This window comes from Lissotriton helveticus, chromosome 2_2, assembly GCF_964261635.1.
Source record: "Lissotriton helveticus chromosome 2_2, aLisHel1.1, whole genome shotgun sequence".
NCBI classification, from domain to species: Eukaryota; Metazoa; Chordata; class Amphibia; order Caudata; family Salamandridae; genus Lissotriton; species Lissotriton helveticus.
Window position 1 is genome coordinate 136,485,596 of NC_136060.1, and position 27,044 is coordinate 136,512,639.

Consider the following 27,044-nt stretch of genomic DNA (forward strand, 5'->3'; position numbering starts at 1 on the left):
TTTGATCATTTTTCGAAGTCGAACGACTCATACGGTGCCGGTAGGGATGCCCGGGTTCAAGCCCTGCGTTGACTGCAACCGACTTATGTCGGTTACCGACCCCCATCGCTGGTGTCTTCCTTGCCTGGGGCCCGACCACGATGACAAGTCGTGCCCCGACTGCCGGGCCTTGACGTCGAAGGCTAGGTGGGAGCAGTCCCGTAAGCGCCTCGAGCTCCGGCAGTCGGCTCCGGCAGTCGGCCCCGCACCGATCGAGGTCCCGGTCCGGAAGGAGGTCGAGGGACCGGTAGCGGGGCCGGAGTCATCACAGCTCGGAGGATCGACACCACTTTTCGAGCTCCAAGTCCTCAGGTAAGAGGCACAAGAAGTCGAAGAGGCGACGTCGCTCTTCCGACTCCCCCCCTGACGCTCGCGCGACGCGGCCGGGGGTTCGGGTGACACTGCCCACGCGACCCGCTGGTCCCTGGGCAGAACGCGACGCCGGGGGAGATTGAAGCCTTCCTCATGGCCATGAGGTCGCTCACTCCTCCGTTGGGTTCCGCGGCGCCTTCGGGCCAAGCAGCCCCGACTGGCAGCCCAAGCGGGCCGGGGGCTTTGGCCCTGGCGTCGTCGAGTGCTTCGGCCCCGGCGGCGACTTCGGTCCCGATGCCGCAGGCCCCCCTGGATCCGGATCCGGGTCGTCGCTGGTCGATCTTACGACCTCGCTGGCGCCGGCCCCTAGGGTGTCGCCCCCGGTCGGTCCGGTTCCGGCGTCGCTCAAACCCGCTTTTGACGCCGATGGGAGATTTTTACTTCTACGACCAGGCCCCATCTTTTGACTGTGAGTACCAGGAGATGAGTGGCGAGGAGGATTGGGAGGGGCTGGTGAGCTTGGGGGCGCCAGTGGTTTGGACACTTCGCCAGACACTGGTTTTGTATCCCCTCCTACCGTGGCTACGGAGGAGGGGGCAGCCTATAGTGTGGTGTTGACGCGGGCGGCCAAGGTCTTATCCCTAGAACTCCCCGTCGTGGCCGTAAGGACTAACCTCCTCACTGAGGTCCTTAAACCGCAAGCAAGCTCGGAGGAGCCTCTGTTGCCGTTTAATGAGGCCTTGTCCGATGTACTTCTGGGCACCTGGTCCAGGCCCGCTACAGGTCCCCCTGTAGATAGGAACGTGGCCAGACGCCACCGCCTGGCTCCGGGCGACCCTTGCTTCCTGCCCACCCACCCCACCCCCGAGAGTCTGGTCATCCAGGCCTCTAACTCCCAGACCGCATTCCCAACGGCTCCCCCCGATCGGGAATCCAAGAGGTACGAGCAATATGGAAAAAAGATGTTCTCATCCCTCAGTTTGGGGTTGCGGTCAGTTAACACCGCGTGCCTCTTGGGCCATTATACCCACTCTCTGTGGGACACGTTTGCGGCCGTGCTGCCACAATGTCCGGAGGAGGCCCGGACTAAACTCGCCCAAGCCCTTGCGGAGGGTCGAGATGCGGCATGGTACTCCATCAGATGTGGACTGGATACAACGGACTCATTGGGTACAGCGATGGCAACGACAGTGGCGATTCATCGCCACGCCTGGACTCCAGGGCTACGGCCAAGTCCTTGGGCCTGTCGGCCCGCGCCAGCAATCTGCTACCTTTCGCCCCTTTCGTGGCCACGGAAGGGGTGCCCCCACACGTCCTGCCAGCCACGGGCCACAGACAAACATCCAACGCAGTGGCGGACGTGGTAACCGCCGTGGCGGTGCCCGGGAACAACGGCGAGGCCAGTCCACATCCACCCCTGCAGCATCTGCCTCAAAGCCCTCCTAGTCTGAGCTTTCAGGCCCACGAGACGCCAGTGGGGGGCAGGGTTCGCCATCACCTCCTCCACTGGCGCAACATCACATTGGACAGATGGGCGCTGCAAATCGTCCGAAGGGGCTACCCCCTCCCCTTCGAGGCGACCCCTCCCGCCAACCCACCGCAGTACCACAGCGTGTCAGGGGATCACTTGAGCCTTCTGCGAGAGGAAGTTTCGGCCCTCTTGGCCAAGGGGGGCATCGAGCGCGTTCCTGGGCCAGAAGTAGGGTGTGGTTGTTACTCCCACTACTTTCTGGTTCCCAAGAAGGGCAAAGGGAGCCTACGCCCTATCTTGGACCTGCGGAACGTCAACGGCTTCCTCCGGAAGGAGAGGTTCAAGATGCTGACACTGGCTCAGGTCTTGGCTGCCCTGGACCCCGGAGACTGGATGGTAGCGTTGGACTTGCAGGACGCGTATTTCCACATCCCCGTCCTGCCGGCCCACCGGCGCTACCTGCGGTTCACGGTAGGCCACGAGCACTTTCAGTTTACCGTGCTCCCCTTCGGCCTTACCAGAGCCCCACAGGTGTTCACGAAAGTGATGTCGGTGGTCTCAGCTCATCTGCGCAGGTTAGGGGTTTCAGTCTTCCCCTACCTAGATGACTGGTTGTTGAAGGCGGGCTCGCCCCAGACAGTCGTCAGCCCCCTCCAGACTACGGCTGACCTCCTGCACCTGTTGGGGTTCTGCATCAATGTGCCGAAGTCACACCTGTGCCCCTCTCAGTAGCTACTCTTCATCGGAGCGGTTCTAGATTCGGCACAGTTTTGGGTTTATCCTCCCGAACAGCGGGTTCGGGATATTCAGGCTCTGATTCCGATCTTTCAGCCTTTATCCTGGGTCTCGGTTAGGTTGACGCTGCGTCTTCTGGGGCTGATGGCCTCCTGCATCCTTCTGGTGCATCACGCCGGGTGGCTGATGCGGGCTCTGCAGTGGGACCCGAAGTTTCAGTGGGGACAGCATCAGGGCAACCTCTCCGACCACGTCCTGATCTTGGAGGGCACTGCGAGACAGCTGCAGTGGTGGCTTACGGACCGCGATTGGGTCAGCGGCAGATCCCTCTCCCTACCCCAACCGGAGCACGTAGTTGTGACGGGCGTGTCCCTCCAGGGCTGGGGAGGCCACATGGGAGAGGCGGAGATTAGAGGCCTCTAGTCTCCGGCGGAGTCCCAGCTCCATAGCAACCTTCTGGAGCTGCGGGCGATCCGACTTACACTGAAGGCATTCCTCCCCTCTGTCCGGGGGAGTGTAGTGCAGGTGTTCACGGACAACACCACCGCCATGTGGTACTGCAACAAACAGGGCGGGGTGGGGTCGTGGACCCTTTACCAGGAGGCTCTGCGCCTCTGGCAGTGGCTGGAACATCAGGGCGTGACCCTGGTGGCTCAACACCTGGCAGGTTCCCTGAACGCCAGGGCAGACAAACTCAGCCATCGGTGCATGATGGATCACAAATGGCGTCTGAACTCGGACGTGGCGCAAGGCCTCTTTCAGCAGTGGGGAGAGCCTTGGTGAGATCTATTCACCACAGAAGAGAACGCCACAGAAGAGAACGCGCAATGTCATCAGTTCTTCACGTTGGAATTTCCAAGGCGCCACTCGCTCGGAGACGCTTTTCGTCGTGAGTGGAGTTGAGTGGAGTTGCGGTCTATTGTACGCCTTTCCGCCTATACCACTTCTGCCCAGAGTGCTGAAGAAGATCAGGCGCGACCGGGCCCAAGTCATCCTTGTGGCTCCGGACTGGGCACGGAGGTTCTGGTATCCCGAGCTACTCAGCCTGTCTGTCGATTCCCCCGATTTGTCTGCCTCTTCAGGAGGACCTTCTTTCGCAGCAGATGGGGACGGTCCTCCACCCAAACCTGTCCAGTCTCCTCTTACATGCGTGGAGATTGAGCGGCGGCAGTTGAGGCCATTTGACTTGCCTCCTGAAGTCTGTAATGTCATTCTGGCAGCCCGGCGTCCCTCCATAAAATCGGTATACGCCTGCAGGTGGAACAAGTTTGTGGTATGGTACACAGCAAAGGCTGTGGATCCCTTTTCTGCCCCTCTTTCAGTGGTTCTCCTCTTTCTCGTTTCTCTTGTCCCGCAGGGCTCTGCTCTGGGCACTCTGAAGGGCTGCCTCTCGGCCATTTCCGCCTTCTTAAGGCTACCTGATCAGTCCTTGTTGTTCAAGTCCCCCATTGTAAATAGGTTCTTAAAGGGCATCACCCATATATTTCCTCCAGTCCCTTTCGTGATGCCTCAGTGGGACTTGAACCTTGTTCTAACCTTTCTGATGTGCGCTCCCTTTGAGCCACTTCATAACTGTCCTCTTCGCCTGCTTACTCTGAAGACAGCTTTCCTGGTTGCCATCACCTCTGCCAGGAGAGTGAATGAGATCCAGGCGCTTTCGAAATTTGCTGGAGGCCCTGGAGTCGGCTCCGCACCGTTCAAGGTCCCGGTCCCGTGGGAGGTCGAAGGACCGGTTGCACAGCCGCCACCACCACCGTAGTTCATCGAACTCTGAGTCAGAGTCAGGTAAGGGTTAAGCTCAAGCAGTCGAAGAAGCATTGTTGCTCTTCACCTTCCCCTAGCCTGTCGCATGACATGGCTGATGGTGTAGGTGGTGCCACAACCGCGGATCCGGCGTAGCCTGCACAGTTGCCAAACGTCTACCCGCCCTTCCCGGGTCTGTCAGCGACTCCGGCCCAGCTACAGGACTTCCTGTCAGCCCCCGCCCGCCTTTTTGGCCCATAGGGCCCTGCCGGAACGCCTTCGGGCCCCGCGGGTCCGACTGGGAGTCCTCGCTCTTCTTAGTCGCCGGCTCCAGCCCCGACGTCGTCGACAATTCTGGTCTCGCGCCGTGAGACCCCTATGGATCCCAGCCGATGTCGGGTCGCCTCGTATGACCTCCATCTACGGCACCGCCACCGGCGTCTCCCGGCTACATTGTCAACTTCTTCCCCGGCTTCCACCCCGACGTGGAGACGGCACCGGACCGGAGCATTGCGCTCTTCTGATCCTCTCTTCTCCAACATGAACGAGAGCAGCTTCAGATTTGGCCTGAGGGCCGATTCTTTTCACTCCCAGACTGGGGTCCTGTGTATGCTCTCTCCATCTCAGCAGTGCAGCTGGGGTTGGAGAGAGCTTCACTGCGCATGTGGGTTTGGCCAGCCTGAGACGGCTGGCCAGACCCGTATACGTAGTGAAGGCAGTTTGCCTACCACTCTCCCTCAGGACCTGTCATCACACTGGCCCTGCCCCCAAGACTTGGCATAAGAAAAAAAAACGATAATGCAACGGGTTTTAAGACCGTTTTATTTTTCACGGTTTTGAGGGTGGTGGCAGGGGGATGTTGATCCTCCGCCATTGCGAAGGAGCGGCCCTTGCAATATATGTAGTTTCCTATGAATATTTAGTGGTTAATGCTTCATGTCTTTTACAATGTTTTTTGAGTAGTAAGCAGTAGTTTGTTCAATAATGGCTATTCAGTACAGCCATTGGAATAATAGAACCATGTCTACAAGGCTGTTTACCTATAATGTTTGAGAACTGGGACTGCTGCCCACCGGACTAAAAGAAAGCTTCCTAGTACTCTAAATGATGTGCCAACGATGACCACAGAGTCAAAGTAAGTTTAAGTGCCCAGCTTCATAAAGTATTCCTTCATAAAAGCAACACATGGACTGACAAAATGTCTACTCAGGAAACTTTAGGGTTGCTGTAGGTATTAACATGCATTTCCAATGCCTATTAGTCAGTCAGTCAGTCAATTATCTTTATTCGATTATTAAAAATCATAAAAGAACGAGCATTAATACATAGCAACATTTCATCAGAACACAAATTAATACAATCAGTATTTAAAAACTCTAAAATCACAATGTACAAAATGAGTTTTACAAAAATGTTAAGAATATTAAAATCAGTGAGATAAAAAAGGGTAATCAATATTCAGGAATAAGGTGCCTAGTTCTTGTGCGGTGCTTATTTATGCGTGCTCCTGCAACTAAAAAACTAGCAACATGAAAAGCTACTCTTACATTAGGAAGGAGTTGCAGGAACATCAAAGCTGGTTTTACCTGAGTAAAACCCAGATTGCACAAAATTGGAAGCAAATATCTTTTTCTAATCTCAGTATAATGGCCGCAGAACATGGTAAAGTGAATCGTGTCCTGGGTGGAAAAGTGATCACAATCACATGGTTCAGCATTATCGGGTCTATTCCATATTTTAAAATTGCCCAGAATGAAGTGAATCAAGTCAAAACGGAATCTCGTTAGAAGGAAACGATGGTATGGTTTAGTTACCAGGAAAAGGTATGGTTCCATTCCTGGGACAGATGTCAAAAAACAGTGTTTCCTAACCATGGGTTTATTTAGCTCTATGGCTTCCCTCTCCATAACATATACATTTGTCAAGATATTTTTTACTCTTTTTAGATCTTCCTGCTTTATCAGATCTGGAGATGAGAAAAGCTCAGGTCGGCCGGCTAAAATTAACTGCGTTTGTACATATTTTACCCACGGGATGTTTAGGGCTCTATCCAGGGCTAAACAATCTTTTAAGATGATATGATTTAATGTAAGCTCCTGGTTAAGCCAAATTTTCATCCATCCAATAACTGGGGCTAGTTTTAAAATGTCAGTTATATAGCCCAATCCTAGCTCTGTATGTATTGCATAGGTGGAAGTCGATTGGGGGACAGAAAGCAGGGTTCTCAGAAATTTGTTTTCTACTTTCTGGATTTTGTCATGATTAGTGTACCCCCAAATAACAGAACCGTATTGGGCAACAGACAAACATTTTGCTTTATAGACCTTTATAATGCTTTCCATGGGGCGGGCTCCAAGTTTTTTAGCAAAGCCAAGCAACCCAGCTGCTGCTCTTGCCACAGCGTTGCTTTTGACAGAATGCTGGGGGCCCCACGTGCCCTTTTCATCGAAGGTCACCCCTAAATATGGAAAAGATGGAACTCTCCTGACCTCTTTCCCAGCACAAAAAAATGTTTTCGACTTTCTTTTCCTGCCTGCAGCTCCTGCAATCATTACGTGAGATTTCTCTGTGTTGGTTTTCATGTCCAACAAGGACATGAAATCCCCAAAAGAAGAAGGGAGTTTATTAAGTGCCACTCCGGAGCGTGCCAAGAGGACTGCATCGTCCGCGTACAGGAGGACAGGTATCTTTGTCTCACCTGCACGCGGGATGTCGGTGTGGGATGCTGCCAAGACTGCCTCGAGATCGTTTATATAAAGAGTAAAGAGGAGGGGGGCAAGGATACACCCTTGCCTAACCCCCCTCTCTGACTTAAAGTGGCAAGTGCATCTCCCTTCCCTAGTCACTCTGACCGAGGTCATGAGGTCCCTATGTAACTCGGCCAGGTATCCAACCAAAGGGGGGTCAATGCCCATGGTCAAAAGGACCCTCCACAGCTTAGCCCTGTTGACCAGGTCAAAGGCTGAGGAGAGGTCCATAAAGGCCATGTACAGAGAGCCCCCCTTGGCGATTGCGTATTTATTTATGATCAGTTCTAAGTTTAGGCACTGGTCTAAAGTTCCTCTTTTGGCTCTAAAACCGTATTGTGCATTTGATAGGACACCCTTCCCTTCTAAAAGCTGAGTCAGTCTTCCTAAAAGGACTCTTCCCAAGATTTTAACACTGGAATCAATGAGAGAGATTGGCCTATAACAGGCCGGATCTGTTCTCTGTCCTTTTTTAAAGATCGTATTATCGTGGACTTGGCCCAACTAGTAGGAAAGATGAGATCCCTTGTAGCATTAAAAATGTTTGTGAGAATTTTGGCACGTAGTTCAGGGGCACTCTTAAAGAAATCTGCGGGAACCCCATCGGGCCCCGGTGCCTTTTTATAGAGAGTGTCATTAATTGCTTTTTTCACCTCCTCTAAACTAAAAGGAGAGATGGTAGTTACTGCTTGTGTGAGTAGCATCTCACAGTCTGGAGTGATATCAGGACAGCTATAGATGTTACTGAAATGTGTCACCCACTGTTCGTCAGGTATAATGCAGTCTGCTCTCTGATTCTCTAGTCCCACGAAGTATGGATGGTTTATTATTGCCCAAAATCTAGCGCCATCTCTCTGTATATCAGGCAACAATAAAACATTCCAGGCCTCCTTTTTGATCTCAGATTTCCTCATCCTGATAGCATAACTGTATTGTTTCCTCAGTGATGCTATCTGCTCTTTATCTCTAGGTTTATTTTTTAGGGCATTTAAGAGGATTGAGTGAGCCTTGGAACAATTTGAGTCGAACCATTTGGGGCCCCTGAGCATATTGGGCTTTTTCTTTACGGTCAGGTCTAGATTGACCTGTCGGCAGATAACATTGAAAGCCTCTATCATGGTGGTACCAGAGTTATTATTATCCAAACAAATGGCAACCTCCCCCTCAACTTTAGCCAGAGTATCCTGTAAAAAGGTGATTGGGGTTACTTGATCCCATTTCAGTCTGCGATTCTGATCTCTCAGGACTAATTCTGTCACACATAAAACATCGATCTCCCTTTTTCCCAAGACTCCCAGTGATACGATCTCTAAAATTACAGGATTATGATCGCTAAAAACTGTAGTTTCTACCTTATAATTAATAACTTCAGGCAGAATACTAGAAGATAAAAAAATATAATCTACAATTGTGCCTGTGTCGTTGCCCACGTATGTTGGTAACCTCGGGCCTGTGGGACAACTACATGAGGTTAAAAGTTGCTAGGAGCGATTCCAAAGCCTCTCCACGTGATGAGTGTTCGAAATGCGGTGTGGAGGAATAGGGGGAAAATTCCTCGTGTTCCACATGGCATGGATGGATGTTAAAGTCTCCCATGAGGATCACCTCATACCCATGGACACTGTTCTCACTGTGGGTAGACAGGAATTCCTCTAGAGTTACCTGATGCTCATTTGGGATTTGACTGACGGGAGAATTATAAAAATTAACAAATAATCTGGGCTGAGAATTTGGTGTAGTTAGTTCAACCGCTAAAACATTTATTGAATTAGTTTTAATCTGTCTTGGCTTTCCTTGAATATCTAGTGAGATGTATATAGCCAAGCCCCCCTTTGCCCTTCCTGCTTTACTAGGATCTGCCGGTACAGTGAAGTGGGAAAAGCCGTCCAGAGCCAGTCTGTCTGACGTTTCCCAGGTTTCTTGAAAAGCAAGGACGTCGTTGGATCTAATTATCTCCAGCCAGTTCTTGTTGTTGTATTTGGCTCTGAGGCCAGCGATATTCCAGCTCATAATTCTACAGACCCTAATGCCTGCAGAGTTCCGAACTAGTGAACTGGGAGCAGGCTGAGGACCCTCACCATTACTGTCTTGTCTAGGGGAGAGTCAATCGTTTTGGTCCATGAGGGATAACGGGGCATAGCGATTGAACAGTTGAAGAGGTTCTGCAAAAGGATTGTGCTGTACTAAATGGGAATGATGGGCTGCTACGTTATACCTTGGGTCCTGCCCCCATCTGAGGTTTGAATCCCAATTTCTGTCCCACCCTGGCGCAGGAGTCCTTGGGTGGGTAACGTTCTGCTGTTCACCGTAAAAAAACTTTAGGGTTAAGGGAACAACAGTACCCTGTCTGCGTTGGGGAGGGAATAAGTTAGCAAGAATGTTGGGAAGGACGTCTTGATTTGAAAGGCTCACTGCCACACAGTCCCCTTTAAACTTTTTCGGCCGGTTTCCCAACCAGGGGACCCTAGTTGCTGTCTTGATTACACTTGCCAGATGATACTTTCCCCCTGGTGCTAGCCGCATGTTACTGGTTAACCAGTATAAGGCCTTGGTTGTGAGAGAAGTGGAGCTTTCCGCTGTTCCCCCTTCCAGAGGAGGGACATTTGCTAAAACTAAAACCACTGGTGTGGCTTTGACTATAAATTGTAGGGGGTCCATTGAGTGAACTTGTACTGGGGGGATGCTGACAGAAGGGGTTCTATCTGTTGGAATGTTGACTAATAGAGGACCCTCACTGTTAACAGTCAATGTTGGTGGATGAGGTGGTGAATTCTCTTCTGGCAACTGGTTTCCTGCGCCATCACTTACAACCTCTCTAACAACATTTCCCCCTGTGTTATTGCTCAAATTTGTAACTAACATAGTTATATTTTCTACCCCACCTGCAACCATAGTATGGAGTCCACCCAACTTCTTGATCTCCGCTTGCAGTTTGTCAATTTTTGATATTAGGGGTTTAATAATAGCGTTGATTTTTAACTCAAGAAAATCAGCAATTCTTTCAAAAAAAGCATCCTCAGATGTGTGATTTGATTTGTCCTCCACAGTATTCACTTGCTTTGACTTTGGGGTAATAGCCCTCTTCCTTCTTGCCCCCGATCGTGGTCCGCCCTGCTTTGGTGGATTTTTGGTACATAATCGTCTTGGCCTGGTGGCACGCCCTATGGGCGACTGCTCGTCAGATGAGACACGAGTCTGTTTCTCCTGATCGGAGTCAATGTCAATGTCGCTCTCAGCCTCTACATTGGGTACCTCAGAGGCCGGGGCTACGTTAACAGCTGTGCCACTTGTTCCTTGAGAAATAGGCCGCTAGTTATGACCACGTGATGAGCTTCCTGCAGTATGGTATCGTCAATCAGAATAGCTGCAGAGGGGGACAGACATCGTAAGTCTGGGGATTGGCTCAACCCCAGAGAATTTCTCCTCTGCGTATTTATTTTTTTAACAGTCTGGACAAGGTAATTGTCAATAGTGTTTAGCGGGGCTTCCTTAGGTTTTGTAGACATGTTTACAATATACACACAGACTCACTTTTGTACAAATATAATATCAGGTAGCAGAATCTTAAAACGATAAGTCTTACTTGAAGAAAGGGACACGCAAATATTTCTTGCAGCGTTTCTGGCCCTGTCCCTGCCTCCTCCTGCCGATGAGGGCCGTAGAGGGCCCGCCCTTTGCCCGGGCTTCGCCCCGGGCGTCCCGCGACGCGGGGGTGTGTCCGGCTTTATGGCGCCCTCGGCGCTGTCACTGCGCGTCACTAACGCGCCGTCGCGAGGCCTGCCGGGTGTTGTGGTTCCCGGGGCGACGGCGCGGGTTTTGGAGGCAAAGTGACTCTCGGCGGTGGCGGCTTCTCCTTCACGGTGTCCCAAGCGGCGTGGCAAAGGTAAGTGGTCTCCCCCGCTCTGCCGGGGTGTGTCCGGCTTTATGGCGCCCTCGGCGCTGTCACTGCGCGTCACTAACGCGCCGTCGCGAGGCCTGCCGGGTGTTGTGGTTCCCGGGGCGAGGGCGCGGGTTTTGGAGGCAAAGTGACTCTCGGCGGTGGCGGCTTCTCCTTCACGGTGTCCCAAGCGGCGTGGCAAAGGTAAGTGGTCTCCCCTCGCCTATTAGTCTCCCTTGTTGTTAACCGAGGTGTCATTGCTGTATGTGACATCGTTGATCAAATCTAGTCATTATTGCCTCAGATGACCCTAAAAGTGTGGTCACTTGAGCGCCCAGTCCATGATTTGAATCTTCTACTGGCACAGTCTATAATTTCGGCCGCTGTGCGCTCTCCCTCAGCCAGGACCTTACGAAATTCCTGTTTTTTATTTTCCTGCATTAAAACTCCAGCATGGCTCCGATATCAGACCACATTTGCCAATTATACCAGACCAGAATGGCTAGTGCATTAGCAGCCCTGACAGAGATTGCAGAAATTGAGGAGAATCTCTTACCAATGGAATCTAAACAGCTTCCTTCCATGTCCGGTGGAGACGAGTTGCGGGTGGAAGGATTTTTTGATCTTCTCTGAGCCGCTTGGGAAATTAGAGTCTGGTTTCAGATGAATCTTAAGGCATGTAGGGGAATCCTCGGGCAACAAATTTTCAGTTTTCATATAAAATTACAATGTGTACAGTACAGCGTTGTGATTATCACATTGAGATAACTAATACATTACATTTCCTAGCAAATACTCCATAGCTAATACATGATATTTCCTAGCAAATACTCCAAAGGAGTCATGGTTGAACATGTATTGTTAGAGGACTAGTTTGTTAGGCCCTTATCTGCAGAAGTCCAAAGTGTGGATTGACCCTTTATGTCTCCTAGGAGATTTCTGAATAGAGGAGCTCCCTAGTCCCAGCCCCACCCCCAGGCCAGCAGACCTAGGACTGCTGATTGCTTTCCTTAGCTCCAAGCAAATCTGAGCCCTTTTCTCACATCTGCTCAGACCCCTTCAGGCTTTGCTGCGTGCACCCAAATCATTCTCCTCCATCTTGTGAGTTGCAGCCTACCTGTGCCCCAGATTGCTGTGAGCAGAATCCAGGAAGTGGTAAGGAGGCAGACTAGTGCGGTCTCTTTCCTAAAAAAGCTAAAAAACGATTTTCCCTACCTGTGATTGCATCATCTTTTCTTTATTTTTTATTTTTCTTTAACTGTCTTTGAGTGTAGTTGTTACAGTTTAAAATTGTAGTTTTAACCTGCCTGTGATTGCATAATGTATCATCCGTTTTTGTGTTTAAACTTGTGTTTTTTCCTGCCTGTTACTGCTTTCATTTAACCTGTTGAATTGTGGGATTTGCAGTCCAAACTTTGTAGTTTTTCCCTCTCATTCCCCATGACTATCAGTTTTTCCCTCCAAATTTCTCCTTTGCTCTTTGCTAAGACCTGTATGTCAAGCAGTGCACCCCCAGCCACCATTTTTTGTTAACAAGTCAGTAAAACCAGGACCCCACCTCCCCAGCAACAGGGATATTCTACATCAGAGGGTGCTCTGAGACAGCAGTAATCTGCTGTGAGCTGTGTAAACTATGTTTAATAGGGACTGTGCACTTCGTTTTTTGGCCTGGAGAGGGAATAAAGTTTTATACAATCAGTATTGTTAGAAGACAAGTTTGTTAGGCCCTTACCTACAGAAGTCCCAAGTGCGGATTAAGCCCGTCTGTCTCCTAGGAGATTTCTGAATAGAGGAGCTGCTTCCAACTCCATGGCCAGCAAACCTTGTCTGAGGTAGCGGGGACCTTATATGGTCTGTTATTGTTTGGGACGTGTGTACACTTATTGGTGGTTGTATCTGGTGTTTCTATTGGATTAGGGTTAGTGTCCTCATTGGTTGTGTATTTGAGGGTTCTGATTGGTCCCTGGGTCTGTGTTTCAGTCAATGTAGGGTTGGGACTAGGGCTAGGGTTAGGCTTTCTACTGGAAGTAGGGACTAGGGCTTCCTGTGCCATTGGTTGCTTGGACTTGGGTTGGGACTGCTGGTAGCGGTAGGGCATCTATTGGACATAGAGAGCCGGGTTTTTGAAACTGATTGGGGACTAAGGCTAACATTGGCTGTAAGGTCCTGGTCTCCTATTGGTTTTAGATTTTAGGGCTAGTGTTTGAATAATGTTCGGGCTAGGGTTCCCATTGGCTGAAGGGGTCACCTAATTACTAGGGCTATAAAATGCCAAGGCTCAGGGCGTCGAAGCCCGGGCAGGCAGGACAAGGGCAGTTGCCTGTTTGAGCCTGTTCGAGAATCACTATAGATATGTACCTATCGTGTATTGCTTTGTATAAACATGTAGAATAATTGTTATTAAAAAAAATATATATTTTGTCTACATGTACTTACATCCATTGTGCATCTTATGTACCTCCATGTACTTGGATCTGTGTGTCTGTTACTTTTCTCCTGAAAAAGCATATCCTATGCACTACCCTATTTCTCATCCTGTGCCTCTATCAATATTTGTAATCTACATATACTTACCTCCTTTATGCATCTGTATACTTTCAGTGTACTTATGGATCTATATATTTATCACTATCTTCTAATTTAGCATTTCCAATGCACTACCCTATTTCACAGCCTATACTTCTCTCAATATATCTTCTAGCCCAATTTTGACTCTTCTCAAACTTCTTTCTACTACTCTTTCCAATGCAGAACCCTATCTCTCACCCTATACATCTATCATTATATCCTCTACATCCACTCTCTCACTTATCTCAAACCCCATACCACTACTATGACCCCCAAAATACCCCTTTCTAGACTCTCTCCTACTCTATCCCTCCTTGCATCATCTGCCACCTTTTACTGTACCGATCCCCCCAAACCAACCTTTCTAAACTCTTCCCTCTAACTCGTTCCCTCCAAAAACCATTTTTACTCATCCAAAAGCCTCCTCCTACTGCAATTACCTAAAAAAAAAATCCTTCACTCTTCTATCCCTCCACTATCCTTTCCAATTAAAATAAGACTAACATGTTGACTTCTCAAATTCCATATTCCACTATACTAATTCACCGTTAATCCTTTATCGGTTCCAGAGTAGCGCGCTACTCGCCCAATAAGCGCTTCAACGCCCCATCCGGGTTAGAAGCACTATATAAATGCAAACGTTTTCCCCTTTTCTACCCATCCCCAACCTTTCTCAATCCAAATAACTAACATATCCACAACTCAAATTACATTATATTTCACTACACTAATTTTCAACACTAACCCTTTATGGGTTCCGAAGTAGTGTGCTACTCGCCAGAAAAGCGATTCAACACCCATCAGGGGTAACAGATGCTATATGAATTGAAACCTTTCTTCCCCTTCTATCCCTCCGCTATCCTTCTCACTCCAAATAACTGACGTCCGCTTCTTCTGAACTAGTCAGCGCCAGGATGCCTGCAAGGTGACAGTGCGCTTAATAAGTGTTTTAAATAAAATAAATAAATAACATCCACCACTCAAATTACTTTCGTATTTCACCATGTTAATTCACCACTAATTCTTTATGGGTTTCCGGAGTAGCGTGCTTCAACACCCCATCAGGGGTAACTAGCGCTATATAAATACAAACCTTTTTCCCTCTTCTACCCTTCTGCTATCCTTCCGAATCCAATTAACTTACTAATATTTCCACCACTTAAAATGTACTTGCATGTTTCACTATACTAATTCAACACTAATCCTCTATGGGTCCCGGAGTAGCTTGCTACTCGCAGAAAAAAACGCTATGACGCCTCGTCAGCGGTAGTAAGCGCTATACAAATGCAATTACAATCAGTACATGTTCTTGTCACCGCACCGAGAAAGGGACTGCATTTCATGGCTGTTTGAAAATGAAAAACAGTGAACTCGTGTCTGGCATAGCGAACCCAGTTTCACCTGATCCCCGAGGACAGCGTCCTGCTCCAGAGAAGAATGATGATTCTACACATAGTGAGTGGAGCAAACACAGAAGAGACACCAAGAAGTGCAACACAAAAAAGGTTGACACGAAAGATGTCTACTTATGAGCAGGGGATGATGACTCAGTGGAGTAATGTGTACAGTGCCATCTGTAGCGAGCCCGCAGAAATGAGTTTTACGATCGACATTAGAACCATATGTATATAGTGATCTTAAACTGAGAAAGTAGAATTTGGGGTTTTAAGGTGGAAGTGGTAGCCATATCTGAGCAATGTCATGCCGATTTTAGTTCTTAGATGTAGATGTTGTCTCTGAATACATGCAAGATAAAAAATATATTTTAAATATGAGAGCATTGTGACGTTTGGCATCTGAATTGGATATCCCAGTAGTTTCAGAGCAATGAATACAGTATAAATGATGTTTAGCCTTACTAATTACCGGCGCATGATTCACTATGCCCGGTTGCTCTAAATTTAATTCTGAAATAACTTGCTGCTAATTGGCCTCTATTGCTGCTAATTTCGGAACTTCTGCCCCAATTTAAAAAATCTCTCGAAGCTTTTAATTTCACACTTGTATTTTAATTTTGAATCGTTGTACTGTGCATTGGGTGCTTTGCTTTGTCTCTGTTGTTCCTTACCTGCCTGTGCCCCGGTCCACCGCGGGTCTTCCCGTTTACGTGGAGGGCACGCCGGCGGACAGCTATTCCCCCCGCTCCCATTGGCTGGTGACGGTCAGGTGGTGCGCCAGACTTAGGGAAGGCCATATTTAATCGGGACAACTGGAATTTCTCGGTTGGTTCGTATTACCGGCGCATGATTCACTATGCCCGGTTGCTCTAAATTCAATTCTGAAATAACTTGCTGCTAATTGGCCTCTATTGCTGCTAATTTCGGAATTTCCGCTCCAATTTTAAAAATCTCTCAAAGCTTTTAATTTCACACTTGTATTTTATTTTTGAATCGTTGTACTGTGCATTGGGTGCTTTGCTTTGTCTCTGTTGTTCCTTACCTGCCTGTGCCCCGGTCCACCGCGGGTCTTCCCGTTTGCGTGGAGGGCAAGCCGGCAGACAGCTAGTCCCCCCGCTCCCATTGGCTGGTGACGGTCAGGTGGTGCGCCAGACTCAGGGACGGCCATATTTAATCGGGATGACTTTCTCCGCGCACAGCGGACGCGCGCAGTGCACGTGCACCGAAGTTGCGCCAAAGTTAAGCCCGTCTGCGCCCGTCCGCGCTGAGAACGGGCTGCAGGACGGGCTACACAGGGTGGAAACATTGACATCGCTTGGCAGCCAGATTACTCGGACCTATGCTCACAGGGATTTAGTTTTACTTAAGCCCTCCTTTCGTCCCTGCCACCACAGTCTCCCTCCAGAGGCTCTTCTTCGTTCACCAACTTGTTGCTGTTATGCCAGCCACACTGAGCCCTCTTTCCTACCACCCCAAAGATTGCACCATGGCCAAAACACCTCTTACACTTACTGCCCATATGGAAATAGGCTTCCTTATCAATGCTAGGTCATTGAATAAAAACAATATTGTGTTCCATGATTTTGTCACTGCTAGGAACCCCTCTTGGGTTTTCATTACTGAAACCTGGGCTTCTGAATCCTCGGGTCCGGATCTGCTGCACGCCATCCCTGAGGGCTACGCGTTAAATAGATTGGATAGAGTAGGCCGCAAGGGAGGAGGGTTGGCGATTCTTTACAAAGCCTCGGCTGTCTGTCGCACTACGACTCTTTCCTCTCCGGCAGATCTTTTTCAGGCCATTCATTTCTCGATCTCCTCTTCTCCCTCTGTATCTTTCTCCGGCCTCCTTATCTATAGGCCCCCTGGACCGAGATCCAGTTTTACCCACAAACTTCTTAAAATTTTAGAACCCTATTTTGGTAAATCCCACCTTACGGTTATGGGGGACCTAAATTTCCATTTAGATGATCTCTGCTCGAAGGATACCCTCTCTTTAGTGGACCTTATGACCGCCTGTGGTCTTCTCCAACAGGTAAACTGTTCCACCCATCTGGCCGGCCACATCCTAGATGGGGTGTTCTCCAACGACCCCAGACTCTCTACGGGCCTTCCCATTCCCCTGGTTTGGTCTGACCATCTGGCGGTGCCTCTTGAACTCAAATTCCCCCCCTCCCCTTCCTTGTGTCATAGGCTCACGAACAGGGATCTTAAACGAAACTATAGGGGTATTACGAATAACTCTCTCTCCCCCCTTGTAGCTCAGAACACCACTCTAGCTGTTAAGGATGCCAGCGATGCTGCGAGGGAGCAAGGCCAACTCTATCTCCCGAGCAGTAGATCTTCTGGCTCCTGCCTCCTATCGCTATTCATCGAGGCGGAAACCTTCAGCCCCCTGGTTTAATGAGCTTCTTAGGCTCTTAAGGCAGAGTTGTAGGAGGCAGGAGAGGCTATGGCGAACGTCCTGGAACCCAAAGGATCGAGAAAGACATAGGTTGTTGTTGGTGGACTACAAGACAAGGGTCATCAAAGAAAAACAGGATTACTTCTCTAAGCTTACTACGTCCCTTACTTCCTCGAGGGATCTATTTAAAATCGTTGACTCTCTATGTTCCTTACAAGCCCCTGATCCCATCACAAGTTCCCAGGAGCTGTGCGACAGGATCGCACAGTTCTTTCATGCTAAAATTGCGGACATCTATCATACTCTGGAAAATCAGAGAGCCCAACTGAGTCCTCTTTCCCTCTCGACCCAACCTCCCTTAGAATGTTGGGGTAAAGTTCCCACGAACGTTTTGTCCGACTTCCCACCCATTACCATTGAGCAACTAGACTCTCTCCTAAATAGAACCAAGTCGGGCTCGCCTCTGGATCCCTGCCCTTTGAAGATCCTGAAAGAATGCAGGGAAACTCTGTTGCCCCCTCTGTTGGAGATAATGAACTGTGCCATGACCCAGGGCATTTTCCCTGCTGTTTGGAAAAAGGCCTTAGTCAAGCCGTTGCTTAAAAAACCGACTTTGGACCTGGAAATCCTTAAAAATGTTCGACCCATATCGTTGCTGCCTGCCCCAGCTAAAATGCTTGAATGCCATCTCAATCAGCATCTGACTTCTTTTCTTGAGGTCTCGGGGTTTCTGGACCAATCACAGCACGGCTTTAGAAAGTTTCATAGTACCGAGTCGGCTCTCACGGCAGTAGTCGACAATATTAGATCTAAGGTCGACCGAGGCCAGACCATTCTGCTGGTCCTACTCGACCTGACCGCAGCTTTCGACACCCTATCTCCTTTGACTTTAACAGCTCGGTTAAAGGAGATAGGAGTGGAGGGCCCAGCACTGAGCCTCCTGTCCTCTTTCCTCAGCCATAGAGAGCAGAGGGTCAAGCTAGGAGAGTTCCTCTCCCCTGCTAAGCCGGTGCAATGTGAGGTTCCACAGGGGTCGGCCTTGAGTCCGACCCTTTTTAACATCTATGCGGCTCCACTTGCTAGGTTAGTAAGATCGCACGGGATGGAGGTGGTGTCATACGCCGATGACACGCAGATTATGGTGTCCCTCGCCCACCCGGTGAGTACCTCCGCGTTCAGCTTCAGGAACTGCATGCAGGCAGTTTCTGAATGGATGATTCTAAATTCACTGAAGCTGAACGGAGAGAAAACCGAGGTCCTGATCTTCGGCAAAGACCAAAATATATGGTCCAGTGATTGGTGGCCCCCTTCCCTGGGAACATGTCCTATGCCTGTTAAATCAGCCCGCAATCTGGGAGTGATTTTTAGGGCGAAGCACGACCTGCATTCAATGCGAAGCATTGATTGCAATGCTTCGACAACTATTGTGATCCGTATTTGGGAATGTGGACACGACTCAGACGCGCGCTTTTGCAGTCTCAGTTTTGACCGCGGGAGCGCGCGTCTGAGCCGCGCTTGCGCAGACGAACTCCCAGCCCCTGCTTTCGCTTCGCTCCGCTCGCATGCATGCATTAATGGCGCACACACAGACACAGCCAGCCCCCACCCCTCTGCATGCAAACACATACAGGCGCGCGCACATATAGACAGACAGACACACGCAGACAGACACACGCACACAGACACACGTACATACACATACGCGCGCGCACCCCCTCCCCCCACACTTACCTGGGTCTTTTCGTGTGTCCCTGTCTCCCTCGGCAGCCTGCGGGTCAGTCTTGACAACAGGCGGGGCTCTCCACGACCACGGGAGCTCCGCTAGTTCACAGGCAAATCTTCCGGCTGACTACAGGAGCGCGGGTTAGGCTCCCGTCTGCTTCCTGTTTGCGGCCCCGCCCCAAAACAAGTTGCCTGGCTTCCGTTCCAATCCGGGCTGCGGACATAAAGCCCGCAGGTAGGTGTATCCCAAAATATCTCACAAAAAGCAATTTCATTTTGTGGTGCTGCGGCTTAGCAAAGCATCAACCGCAGAATCATTTAGTCTAGAGAACAACTGCTGGGCCTACTTAAGCTTTCATCTTCGGAGGTCACTATGTATTGCCACTGATTTGTAGAAAAGTAACAGCTGTTGTGGCAGAGCTCTCGGGCGCTATTTAAGCATCCCCCCCCTATTACTGTTTGTATAATACAGCTCACATGTCACAAAGGCGCGGTGAATGGGTGTTTCCCACACGATTAGCGCCAAATAAGAACATGAATCTAATTACCCCACCCACGTGAACCTTAAAAGGGCAGCCTAGTTATGGATGCGTTATCCTGGCGACGAGGCTCGCTGCTCCCTTACTATGCAAGTCAGCAGGAGCCAATCAATAGCCCCCATCTGCCCTGCCAGCTGATGCCGTCACGTGGGCAGGCAGGAAGATGTTCCCGCAGACACTGGCCGTCATCTGGCCAGTTAATGGGCTCCGGTGGCTAAGCACACATCCATGTCCCCAGATGTCCCATTCTCTTCGAATTAGGGATGCTCCCCGTCTGGGAGGGCGCGGGTGGTACCCAGAGAAAGGCGGGATGCTGCGAGAGGCAGGGATGCCTCAGAAATATCTTGATTCACTGGGGCGGGGAGGAAGGGCAAGTCCCCGGATCCGTTAAACAGCAAGACTCTGCTCTTTGTTAATATAATTCTTAACCACAAAAGGGCTACTATGGAAGCTTAATTTGGTCCGGGGCCCCGAGAGCCCTTCCCAGGGGTAGTTTGTCACAGCCACGTGCGCCACAAGTCATTATAGACTCTTGTGTCAGCATGAACCCTGGTGACAATGTGAGAATAGCGTCCATGGACTCACAAACTATAGGATGTATACATCTGGGAGGGCAACAACAGCACCTCGTGGCACAATGAGACTTGGGTGGCTGTCTTCTACAAAGAGTACAAATGCTGAGAGCCAAATAGCACTACTTCTGATGATGCTCACAGTCGAACCCACACACTGCCACAGCCATAAATCACTTTTCAAAAGCAGGGTGTGTTGAGACTTCTCATTACAGTGGCTACTTCACCCTCCCCCCAACCCCCCCCCACACACACACACATTTAACCACCCCCGCATGTATATCTAATGCTATCCCTCCCCCCCCGTATATCTTATGCAGACTCCATCTGCTTAGCTCCTTCTACCGATGCAAAAACATCCCAGCACTTTGCCTTCATCACCATTGGGAGTCCACTCCATCAAGCTATATTCTTCTGAAGATAAGTCAACAACAGTATATACATCCCCAAGAGGGCAAAAGAAGGCCGTGCTCGTTCAACAATTTTGAGAGACTCCGATCTTTGACAAAAGAACACTTTCAGGGCCTCACCTGCGATTCTGAATCACTGGGAGAGTCTGGGTAGAATCACCGGAGCCAATACGAAGCTGCCCTCTTCCAGTCTGTGAAGGGGAGGGGGCCCTCGAGGACAATGTCTAAGCACACAGCATCCCCCCAGCCTCATCTTTGGGGTCACGTCACTCCATGGGTGTCTGACCAGGGACCAGTACATTTAATGAGTGTCCTCCCATAGATGGCAAATCAAGGAGGTTTGTTGAGAAGTAATTCATATAGCGTTTCAGACCCCTGAGCAGGCGCCGAAGCATTTGTGAGTATGAGAAGAGCTCTAGATGAAAGAGTGCGCAGGGGCGTGTCTCTACCACTGATGTAGCAGGTGCAATGGCACCGGGGCACAATGAACCCTGGTAATGCTGTACTTTACTATCCCGGGTCAGTCACAGCAGACATTTGTCTTGCTTGCACTAGGCCCCACGGCTTCCTTGTTACACTACTGGCAGTGTGCCTCCCTCATGTGGCCTACAAGAGTAGTGTTTAGAAGTTGTGTACGAGAGTGTTGACAAATTTGCATATGTAGTTGCTGCCATTAATGCGTTTCCACATGTTTTACAATATGTTATGTAATCATTTATATGTATCTTTTTATGCGGACCTCATTGGAGCTCCAAATCTTTAATAAACATTGAATTGAATTGTGTACCTGAGTCCGACAATCAGTTACAGTACTTTGTCACTGCAACAATGAATGAACGTGAAGCAAAAAAGAGTGAGTACTTGGACGCTTCAGTATAAGAAGCAGGTGTATGGATGAGTGATCACACCCGTAGCAAAATAATATTAGGTACACAAGCCACTGCAACGGGTTGTTGAAGACTTAAGGGAAGCAGGAACCTGTGTTCGGCTCAGCATGCATTCTCCCGGTCAGAGGTAAATGGGGCAAAGTGTCACAATCTATTGTGATATGACAGGGACATTACAGCTAAACACATACCCGTGGTGCATTCCACATTCAAATGGGGTTTCCTGCTCATGTGCAAGATACAAACATTCTATGTGGGGAAAACAAGAGAGCACTTCCTCCTTAAGTCCCAAGCACTCCACGACACAAATCTCACACGGGGCCTATTTAAACATATCTACATGCAGGTCTGTGCACTGAGAAGACCTATCTCTGCAGAGTTTCGGCCCAGGTTTGATTATTTAGTGGCCCTTCAACAGCACACTATGCAGCATGCACGTGCAGTTTTTTTTTTTTAAGTTAGAAACCGATTCCACAAGTCCAAAACTGATCATGCAGTAAAACTACTGCAGAGCCGTCGACTTGATGCATGAAAGTTCCATTGAAAAACGGGGGCTCGAACTGGATAATGGTAAGAGGGTAACATGATTGTCTTTTCATTTAAAAATTAGAGCGAAAGGTTAATCAGAGTATCCAAAGGAAGGCCACTTGATATGGAAACACCTATAAGTTCCCTTTCTTACCTCTGTCGGTGTTTGAACCACGTCAAAGAGAGGTGCTGGCATCTATTCGTTTTATGCAGCTATTTACTTTTTAAATTGATGACTTTAAAGCAAAATGGATGCTCATGTCTGACTTTCAAACAAAAAAAAGCATTCTCTTGTATTTTTAGGTCGAAGCACGACCTGCATTCAATGCGAAGCATTGATTGCGGTCAGCTTCGACAACTACTTCCTCTTTTGTAATCGGATGTAAGATTCCACAGCTTTCATTAAGTGTCCCGAGGTCCTGCTGTCACGTTAATCGGATACAGGGGTTCCCTCTTCTGGAGTAGCTAAATGCTAGCCTGTACTGCAAGTCTGTGATGCGTCACATGTCTCTTGGATGGTAGTTGGTATAGAAATTGTCGATATTTGCGGTGGTGACGAGGCTTCCTTTCCAATAATTGGCATGCTGGTGAGATCACTGCACAAGAGAAGGGGTCAGGCACTGTTGATAGCTAAACGTGCCAACGTTGTAAAGAGGCTCCAATAAAACTCGCTATAGAAAAGTATTGGGCTGAAATATTATTTGGACTGTCCTAACATAATGTTAAGTATTTGATAATATAAATAACTAATAATTACTACTATAAATAAACTGAAGTACATCTAAACAATAGTTACTTTAGACCTCAGTATTATAGGCATGCCCCCTTACACACTGCCCACTCACACACTGCTCCCTCACTCTGCCCCCTCACTCTGCCCCCTCACTCTGCCCCCTCACACTCTGCCCACTCACACTCTGCCCACTCACACTCTGCCCACTCACACTCTGCCCACTCACACACTGCCCCTCACACACTGCGCACTCACACATTGCTCACTCACAGTGAAGTAGTCCACACATACTGCACCCTCACACACACTGCCCCCTCACACTGCGCACTCACACTACTTTTGGCCACAGACACTGCACCCTTGCACACCTCGCACCCTCACACACTCTCATTACACTGTGCCCTCACACACTGCCCCCTCACACACTGCCCCCTCACACACTGCCCCCTCACACACTGCCCCCTCACACACTGCCCCCTCACACACTGCCCCCTCACACACTGCCCCCTCACACACTGCCCCCTCACACACTGCCCCCTCACACACTGCCCCCTCACACACTGACCCCTCACACACTGCCCCCTCACACACTGACCCCTCACACACTGACCCCTCACACACTGACCCCTCACATATTACTCACTCACACTACTTTATGGCACACACACTGCACAATCACACCCCTCACACACTGCCCCCTCACACATTGCTCACTCACACTACTTTAAGGCACACACACAGCACAATCACACCCCACACCCTCACACACTGCAACCTCACACACGGCCCCCTCACACACTGCCCCCTCACACATTAGCCCCCACTCGTCACCACAACATCACTCAGCGCCACCACAGCATCAATCTGTGCAACCATTCAACAACAACTGGTTCAAATATATTCTCTCAATGTTTCAAACTTTATTACAAATGTCACCAAAAAATGTTAATATTTCACTTCTGTTCTTAGATTTTCGTCACAATAAAATACACTGAACATAATCTTCACAAAAGTTATTTCCAAAAGTTTAAGCTATTGCCATTATAAATTACAATAACTTTAATTTAAGTATTAATTATTTAAAAAAATAAAAACAATTGTTATTTGTAATATCAATATATGTAACTCAGGTAAATACAACACATATTGCATTACAAATGCTATAAGTGTCACATTTGCGAAAGGTATAACTATTGGCATTGTAAATGACAAAGCTAATAATTTCGCTATTTTCAAAACCATCACAATTAAAAAATGCGTCAGTTACAATACCAATAGCTCAAACTTTCCTAATGCGAGACCTATTGCATTGCAAATGCTTGTTGATACTGCACTGGCCATGACGCAGCAGGTTAACTGGACTGTGTCCACCTGTTGGGGAGTCATCAAGATTCTTAGAAAAATAGCCCATTATCTTTCCCCCCAAGCTCGTAAACAGACTGTGGTGGCCCTTCTGGCATCACGGTTAGATTACTGTAATACATTGTATGCCGGAATCAATAAGAGCCTGATTCTACGCCTCCAGACCGTTCAGAACGCGGCTGCCAAATTTGTCTTGGGCGTCTCTAACCTCCTCTGCCACTCTTGCTAGGAAGAGTTAGCACTGGCTCCCGATTCATCTTAGGATCACTTTCAAAATCTTATGCCTGGTCTTCAGTGCCCTAGCAGGTGGAGGTTCAGTAGCTATTGGTTCCCTCCTAGTCCCCTATATCCCGAGCAGAAGCCTCCGTTCTGCCTCTAAGAACTTCCTAGCTGTTCCCCGTACAAACAGAGTCAGATGGGGTGGAAGGGCCTTCTCCTCCATGGCTCCCAAACTGTGGAATGAACTCCCTTCTGAGTTAAAAGCACAACCCTCTCTGGCCCTTTTTAAGAAATCACTAAAAACGCGGCTTTTCATTGAGGCCTATCAGTAGCATGTTTATCTGTTTCTTTTATTTGCTATAATTATTTGGCTAGGCGCCTTGACGCCCGTTTGGGCAAAGTTGCGCGTTATAAATTGCTTTTCATTCATTAATACATTATCATCATTCCTTCATTTTTTATATTTTAGGAAAAGAGGACCTCTTTGGAACCACGAGGACGTTTCTGCAAAGAACCCCAGTATTAAGAGTGCAGAACAACTTAGTGCATTCCTAAAACATGTGGTTTCCGTTTTTAAGCAATCTAAATCAGGTATGTATCAACATTGTATATGTTTTTTATGCATGATTCACTCCCTTTTGCCTACATAATTGTTTGTGTGATTGTAGTGGTGACAAATAGTTTTTTTTGTTGTTGCTTAAAAACACCAGGGGTAAATTACTTACACTCCTAAACTGTTTTGACGAGGATGAGAACAACCCCCCCACCTGCGTGAATGTCATTAAAGGGTAATTTCCTTCAGGATAGTTATCACTGTGGGTCTATAGTCTAGGTAAGCCTAAATATGACTTAATACAACTGAAGGTTCAATGAATGAAAGTTGATTCAGTGCATGAAGTCAATGGTTCAAAATTCTTATTTCAAATATCAAACATGGCTTTATCACTAAAAGGGCAGACACATTCACTGTTAATTCAGTTAAGACATTTAAGAAGGTAGCAAGTCTAATAGCCGCAGTCCTCAAATTTCATAAAAGGGAGAGACGCGTCTAAAATGATTCTTAGGCCTGTAATTAATAACACCACTGCAATGTTCTCACAGTGATTCTTAATGTTCTTTTAATATTTTGCATCCACATTGACTAATACATACATTTATCTGGGCCAAAAAGAAACTGCTTATTGCTCTGTTCAAATCAAGTTTCCCAGTGAAAAAAATAAATGGAATTTGGCTGGGAACATTTTGATTACCAAACCTCAGTTTGTCATCCGGGCTCAGGGAGGTTTGTTGACCGAAAGATCTTAAAATTGCCTCTTCTATTTGTATCTTTAGAGGACAAATGTATTCATCTTCTTCTTCTGTTGTCCTGCCTGAGTATTACATTAAAAATATTGCAATTCTACTCTCGGATTATACAAGGGTACTTAAAAAAAACAGTGACCTTTGCTAAAATGTCCAAATTACTGTAATGACATAGCACTTTGACACACTTTTGGAATAATAAAAGGTTCGAAATTCTTATTAGGAGACTTTTAGAACGCTTTCAGTTCACATGTACGAGAGATACAATTTACCCAAAAATATTTTTATGACTTTCTTCTACTGAAATACGCCATTTATAATATATTTGACAGGTGACCTATTTAAATGACGTACATATGCAGGACAGAAGGTCATACACATGTTCCATTCTAACTAAATGTTTTCCCTTGATTTTAACTTAAGTAAGAAAGTTAAAACAAGAATGATGCATAGTTGGATGCTGAGCTAGAAACAAGTGATGCGTGGTGGCACAGCCAGTGTTTAATTAGGGGGTGTTTTGGATTGGTTTGAGTTCATTCAGATGCCCACCATCTTTTAGGACAACAATAATGTTAACAGTGAGTTGAGCCATATTCCTCCCCTCAGTGGGTCAGATGCTGGTTGATCTTTTCGCCCTTCAGAATGCCTCTGGTCTGGGCACCGTCTCATGGATCGAACTAGAGCGTCCTTTAAGGCCTCCCACTCAAGACATTGCCTAATTTACTGTTGTTCTAGGCTTGGCAGCACAGGTCCTAGATCTGCCATTTCCTGTGGAGGAGAGCAAGGCAAACCTCATAGAGACTGCCTCTTAGGCAGTTGAGCCGCTGCCCTTCTTTAGTGACATATTGATGAATATCCTCTTGATCACATGAAACAAGCCAGCTTTGGCAGTAAACCGCTAGGTCATCCGCTGCCATCACTTGGCTCTTGTGGACCTATTGGTCGTACAGATCTGAAAAAAACAGGTTAGTGTTAGATTCCTTACCTTGGAATATCCCCAGGCGTCAGACTGGATCCGGAAAGTTTTGCGTAGCAGTACCCATGCGTGTTGGTAGGCATCGTCTGCGGCTCCGCGTCCGTCGTGGTCGCCAGGATGACGTCGGAGTACTTAGATGCCGCCCTCGCGCGCTGGCGTCAGTTCTTCCTTCTTTTTTTCGCACCAGGAAGCGCAGATCCGGGAAGAGCAGTACTCCTAGTCAGTTTTTGACTAAACTTTTTCGATCTCTTTTGGATCTTCTCGAGTCGATACTCGACTCTCGGTGCCGATAGGGATGCCCGGGTTCAAACCCTGCGACGACTGTAATGCATGATGTCGGTTACCGACCCCCACGTCGGTGCCTTTACTGCCTCTGGGCTGACCACGATGACAAGTCGTGCCCCGACTGCCGGTCCTTGACGTCGAATGCTAGGCAGGAGCGGTCCCGTAAGCGCCTCGATCTCCGGCAGTCGACCCCACTCGACTCGAGGTCCCGGTCCAGGA

The 27,044-nt window shown here is 48.4% G+C and overlaps 1 protein-coding gene across 11 annotated transcripts in view; it reads left to right on the top strand.

Moving 5' to 3' along the window:
* The window catches only part of FRYL (FRY like transcription coactivator), a 2,496,013-nt gene that overhangs the window by 1,790,099 nt on the left and 678,870 nt on the right, over positions 1-27,044 (top strand). For all 11 annotated transcript variants that reach the window (XR_013608325.1, XM_078678213.1, XM_078678216.1 and 8 more), the window contains one exon: positions 24,732-24,853. Coding sequence is in view for 10 of the 11 variants with exons in the window: in XM_078678213.1 (XP_078534339.1) it covers positions 24,732-24,853 (122 nt within the window). In the remaining variant the exon portion in view is untranslated. The remainder of the gene's footprint in view (positions 1-24,731; positions 24,854-27,044) is intronic.